Genomic DNA, 6,701 nt, shown 5'->3' with positions numbered 1-6,701 from the left:
CGTCTTGTTAACGCTACATCCGGTCATACTTTCTTTTAGTTTGTCACATCGAAGCAGACAGAAGTGAAAAATTAGGCTCTGTTACAGCAGGCAGTAAAGTGAATTAAATTAAAGATTAAGTGCTAGAAGGAGTTCGTTTAATAGTGTTCTGTCCGGGAAAAGCGTGATAACTACACCAGAGAAATTGAATTCGTTGAAATAGTGCGTCGAACGTTGGTGAAATTTGTGTGCCCGAATAAGGTTAGTCAGGTTTGTCCGCGAGATAGTTAGATGCTAATTGCTTGATTTATCCACGTAGCGTTTAGTCCTGGTCGTGTCTGCAGTCAGTCCGATAAAGTCCTTGATCCGCCGTAGTTACCTGAAAAGAAAGAAAGAGTAAGAAATCATTAATTAGTGTTAATATCAAATAATATCAAGGAATTTTGATCCAGGTTTATAACCCGGGTAGAGGTTAGAACCAAGCCGAGAGGGCGTGGGAGAATAAAAGCCTACCGAATTGTAAGTTAATAATTATATGAACAAATCATTATACTCACCATTGAATTTACATTCTAGTTTGAAGCAATACAAAACCGCTATCAAAACCGACCGCTTCTTAATTCTTTCCGCCCAAACTCCGCTGACAATCTTCAAAAATTCGTGGCGACATGGATAAGGACGGCCACGTGGATGGCTCTAGAGGAGACCATGTGCAAGAATCCAACTGTGCGGATTGCCAACGACCGGATAGCGCGGAGGACATGGTCCAATGTGACCAATGCGACGTGTGGAAACACTACACGTGTGCCGGGGTCAACGACAGCGTCGCTAGCCGATCGTTTGTGTGCGGCAACTGTACCGCCCGGCAGAGCGCGGTCGACCGAAGCACAGCTGACCAGAGTGCTATCGACTTGATATCGGTGCGCAGTGGATCTAGCCGCACTAGTACGACGTCAGCTTTCTCCATCTGCCTGAGCCAGCTGGTGGAGCGGCAGAAACTTGAGCGTGTACGTGTGGAATTGGAGCTGCAGCGACGTCACCTCGACGAGCAACAGCAGCTGATCGACAAGGTGGTGGACGGGGAGGAAACAGCAAGTCATCGCAGCGGTGGTCTACCGAGCGGTGCGAAGGGTGCCGCAAACAACGAACTAGCGCCCCCTTCATCGAAGGCACTTCCAACACCACCCCCTCCTGGTGCTCCTCTTGCGTCGGCTGCTGGCCGATCAAAACAGTCGACCGTCGAAACGACTGATGCCACCGAACCACTTATGGTAACGATTCCCTTCTCCGCGCTAGATTCGAGCACTGTGGAATCGTTGAAATTGAGAAAAAATCCCCTAGATGCCTTCAGGAACCGGGTTGAGCAGTGCGAGATTCGCGCCAATCCAACACCTGAACAGGAGGATTCATCGGTGGTGGTATCGATTCCCCTTTCGGCCCTAGATCCGAGGACGGTGGAATCTCTTAAAGCAAGGAAGGATCCGCAAACTGCCCTGCGGGAACTCAGGAACCGGGTTGAGCAATGCGAGCATCGCGCCAATCCAACACCTGAAGAGTTGGCAGATCTGCGAGCGCAAGTAGAGATATGCCGGACACTTTTGGAAGGTTTCCAGACAAGTGCGGAACCGAGCAAAGCTGCTCGACGACCGGAGACAAGCAATCTAAGACAAGCTAAGCTTCAGTACCTAACTCCAGCAGCAAATTCGACGCGCGTGGACAAGCAGACCGGCGCAATCCCGAAAGCGAGTCGGACGTTGCCGGTGGTCGTGGAGAACGAGTTGAATTTCTCACTAGCTGGAGCAGTGGGAGGAATCGACACTTCGAAGGACATCTGGCCCCTTAAGATGCCGGCAAGCCAAACCAGCTGCGCCCCGGTAAGTCAATCCATCGCAGCACTCGAAACGCGTCCGATTGATGCGGGACCCTCAGGTAAGCGTCAAGCCTTGAATAATTCTGTAAATACAAACGAATACTCCTCCAACAATTGCCCCACGACCAATAATCCAACTACCCGAGAGCAGCCGCGTTTTGACGCGCGCCCGGGAGAATCGCATTCGCTTCTCACAAACTCCCACGAGCAGCCGCGAGAATCTTTCGCGCGCTCGGGAGATGCGACCTTGTTCAGTAGCCAATTTGAACAAAATTCAACCCATCTACAAACGCGTAATCTACACTCGCGTGCGGTTGATTCGTCTCTGCCCCCTCGTCATTTGTCAAACAGTCAAGCCATTCCTCATCCAGATCCAGTGCGTCCCACACAGCAGCAGCTAGCAGCAAGGCAGTCCCTGGCTAAGGAACTTCCGCGCTTCACCGGCGACCCAACTGAATGGCCGATCTTCATCTCCAACTACCGCTACACCACAGACGCCTGTGGTTACACGGACGGCGAAAACATGCTTCGTCTCCAGCGGAGTCTATCCGGGCCGGCATTGGAAACGGTGCGCTGTCGGTTGGTGCTTCCAGCAGCAGTGCCACAGGTGATCGAGACGCTTCGCTTGCGGTTTGGACGTCCGGAGTTGCTGATCAACGCGCTACTACGGAAGGTCCGCGAGATACCAGCTCCAAAGTCCGACAGGCTGGAAGGACTCATCGACTTCGGTATGGCGGTGCAAGCGTTGTGTGACCACATCGAAGCTGCGAACGAACGCGCTCACCTTTCGAACCCGTCACTTCTCCAAGAGCTCGTCGCCAAGTTGCCTGCGGATCAACGGATGATGTGGGCGGGATACAAGCGAGGCTTCCAGGACGTCAATCTAAGGACCTTCGGAGATTACATGGCGGCGGTTGTACGAGACGCAACCAGCGTGACAACGTTCGAGCCGGAGCAGAAGCGCATCAATGCTCGTGATCGTCCGAAGCATAAGGGGTTCGTTAACTCCCATGCGACGGAGACAGCCGGAACACGAGATTCGTCGCATGATTCCAAGGAGACGCCGAAGCAGTTCAACTGTGCGCATTGCAACAAAAGCGGACACCGATTGCGAGATTGCAATGCGTTCACGCAGTTAAAGGTGGACGATCGCTGGCGACGGATTCGGGAACTGAAGCTATGCCAAAGTTGTCTCTTCAGCCATGGACGAAGAGCGTGCCGTATTCGGAAGGTTTGCGAGATTGACGGCTGCCAGTATAGCCACCATAAGCTACTTCACTCCTCGGCAGGACCTCCAAAGCCATCGGCTCCACAGATTCAGGTGGCGGAACACCATACACATCGTCAACCTACCTCTTCGACGTTGTTTCGGATCATCCCAGTGACCCTGCACGGAGTCAGCGGCTCGATCGACACCTTTGCCTTTCTTGACGAAGGGTCTGATATGACGTTGGTGGAAAACGACCTGGTTACGTCATTGGGTATCCAAGGTACCCCGCTCCCGCTATGCCTCCGATGGACTGGGAACACTTCGCGAACCGAAAAGGGATCGCAACAGGTCACAATCGAGATCGCAGGAATGGGACAGAAGAAGCGACATAAGCTGCTGAACGCGAGGACTGTGAACAACCTGGGACTGCCTTCGCAAACTTTCCGAATGGACGAAGCGGAAAGGATACACCAGCACCTGAAGGGCATTCCGGTCAGCAGCTACGAGAACGTGGTACCCAGGATCCTGATCGGTATCGATAACCTGCGCCTAGCGGTTCCGTTGAAGGTACGGGAAGGAGAGGGGACAGCACCGGTGGCGGTGAAGACTAGACTGGGCTGGTGCGTCTACGGTCCCCAAGGATGCAACAATCGCGAGTCCTACAGCTTCCATATTTGTGAATGTTCCTGTGACGATACACTGCACGAAGCAGTGAAAGAGTTCTTCGCTGTTGAAGCAGCTGGAGCAGGTCCGGTGGATATTCCACTGACACTGGAGGAAGAACGAGCGCTAACTACCCTAGAACAAACGACCCGGCGAGTTGGGAATCGATTCGAAACGGGCCTGATTTGGAAGCAAGACAATGTGGAATTCCCGGACAGCTACTCTATGGCCGTGCGACGACTAGAATGCCTAGAACGCCGAATGGACCGCAACCCGGAGCTGAAGGAAAATCTTCATCGGCAGGTCTCCGAGTATGAAGCGAAAGGCTATGCTCACAAAACCACAAAAGCGGAAATGAAAGCAGCCGATCCGCGGAGAGTGTGGTACCTTCCGGTTGGAGCAGTAATCAACCCCAAGAAACCGGGAAAGATTCGTGTCATTTGGGACGCCGCTGCTAAGGTAGACGGCGTATCGTTGAACAGTCAACTCCTCAAAGGTCCCGATCAGCTTTCCTCCCTTCCGGCGGTTCTTTTTCGCTTTCGCCAATACGGAGTGGCAGTCAGCTCGGATATCCAGGAGATGTTTCATCAAATCCGTATCCGAGAGGAAGACAAACATTCTCAGCGCTTCTTGTGGCGTGCCAAGCCGTCCGATGAACCTACTGTCTACCTGATGGACGTCGCCACGTTCGGGAGCACTTGTTCTCCAGCTTCGGCACAATTCGTTAAAAATTTAAACGCAGAACAACACCGCGAGCAGTATCCCGAGGCGGCGAGTGCGATCATCGATGACCACTACGTCGACGACTATTTGACGAGTTTCGGTTCCGAGGAAGAAGCAGCAAAGGTGGCACGCGATGTACGACACGTACACGGAAACGGTGGCTTCAAGCTGCACAACTGGCGATCGAACAGCAGTAGAGTACTGGAACAGCTGGACGAAGTGCAGTCCGAAGCAGACAAGGTGCTGAACTTAGTCGACGGTGGGAAGTCCGAGAGGGTGCTTGGAATGCTGTGGAGTCCATCAGCCGACGAGTTGAGTTTCTCCACCCAGCTTAGCGAAGAGGTGCAAACACTGATCCAGACCGGAACGCGACCGACAAAAAGGCAAGTGCTGCGTTGCGTCATGACACTGTTTGACCCTTTGGGGTTGCTGTCACCGTTCATCATCCACGGCAGAGTCCTGATCCAGGACCTTTGGCGAGAAGGCATGGAGTGGGACGAACAAATAAGCGATGACGTTAACAAGAAGTGGAAAAGATGGATACAGATGATCGGGTACATCGCGGAAATACGGATCCCTCGATGTTACTTCCACCAAGCCACCAGGGAGACCTACCAGAACTCGGAGTACCATGTGTTCGTCGACGCCAGCGGAGAGGCGTATTCATGCGCAATTTATCTGCGCACAATCGACGATAGAGGAGAACCGCGCTGTTGCCTAGTCGCCGCCAAGTCGAAGGTTGCTCCGATAAAACCATGGTCGATTCCGAAGCTCGAGCTCCAAGGATGCGTTCTCGGTGTACGTTGGTCGAAATTCGTCAAGGAGAATCATAGTCTGCCCATTTCAAAGATGGTTTTCTGGTGCGACGCCACAGTACCACTGGGATGGATCAAAGCTGACCCCAGGAATTATCGACAGTTTGTATCCTTTAGAGTAGGCGAGATTCTGGAGCATACAACGGCAAACCAGTGGCGCTGGGTTCCGTCAAAGGATAATCCAGCTGATGAAGCTACCAAATGGGGTAGCGGACCGTACTTTGACCCAGAGAGCAAGTGGTTCCATGGACCAACCTTCCTTCGTCTGCCGGAAACCGAGTGGCCTCGCCCTAAACAGCGAGCGACCGCCCCTACCGAGGAAATGCGTGCATCGATCCTTCACCACTGTTCGTTCGTACCAGTCATCGACTTTGAGCGGTTTTCTTCCTGGGACCGGCTACAACGAGCGACAGCATACGCACTTCGATTCCTGCATAATTCGGCTAAAAGGCAGCCGAAATTCACGGGACAGCTCTTGCAAGCAGAACTCCGGGCAGCGGAAGAAGTTATCCTCAAACTGGTGCAACTCGAATGCTACCCAGACGAGATCGCAGCACTGTCAAACAAAGTACCGAACGAAATCGATCAGGAGGCCATAGGGAAGGAGAGCTCAATCTACCGACTAATGCCGATGTTGGATAACGTCGGTGTACTGCGTGAGCGTGGACGAATCAGCGCTGCCAAAGATGTCTGCTACAACGTGCAGCATCCGGTCATCCTCCCACGAAACCACCGAGTCACAGAGCTTCTCGTGCACCATTTCCATCAGCGATACCGCCACGGGAATGCAGAGACAGTAGTTAACGAGCTCCGCCAGCTGTACACCATCCCAAGACTTCGACTGGTTGTCAAGCAAGTGACTCGCGACTGCGCTTTATGTAAGGTCCGTCGAGCCCGACCTGCAATCCCACCAATGGCACCTCTTCCACTTGCACGCGTAGCCCACCATGAACGAGCATTCACTTACACAGGGGTGGACTACTTCGGGCCGCTGCTGGTAAAGCAGGGCCGATCCAACGTAAAGCGGTGGATCGCGCTATTCACCTGTTTAACAGTACGTGCCGTCCACCTTGAGGTCGCCTATTCGCTGTCAACAGAATCCTGCATCTCCTGCGTTCGTCGGTTCGTGGGTCGCCGAGGTTCACCCGCCGAATTCTTCAGCGACAACGGAACGAACTTCCAAGGCGCCGACCGGGTACTGCGACACCAGATTAGCCAGGGACTGTCTAACACGTTCACGAACGCCAACACGAAGTGGAACTTCATCCCGCCAGGAGCGCCGCACATGGGCGGTGCATGGGAACGCTTGGTACGGTCCGTGAAGGCCGCAATGGGTGAGGCGTACTCCGAGGGAAAATTAGACGACGAGGGGCTGCAGACACTGGTCGTGGAGGCTGAAAGTATGGTAAATTCAAGGCCTCTGACGTATTTGCCACTCGAC

At 53.3% G+C, this 6,701-nt stretch overlaps 1 protein-coding gene across 1 annotated transcript; it reads left to right on the top strand.

The window, feature by feature from the left end:
* Nucleotides 1–647: 647 nt before the first annotated feature.
* Nucleotides 648–6,665, top strand: LOC134284792 (uncharacterized; the record flags this gene model as incomplete). The annotated part of the gene is made up of 1 exon (XM_062844072.1): nt 648–6,665. A coding segment is annotated over exon 1 (6,018 nt), but the record flags the coding sequence as incomplete, so codon positions are not given.
* Between the last annotated feature and the right edge of the window lie 36 nt (nt 6,666–6,701).

Source organism: Aedes albopictus, unplaced genomic scaffold, assembly GCF_035046485.1.
Source record: "Aedes albopictus strain Foshan unplaced genomic scaffold, AalbF5 HiC_scaffold_826, whole genome shotgun sequence".
NCBI lineage: Eukaryota > Metazoa > Arthropoda > Insecta > Diptera > Culicidae > Aedes > Aedes albopictus.
This window is presented reverse-complemented; position numbering and strand designations above follow the sequence as displayed.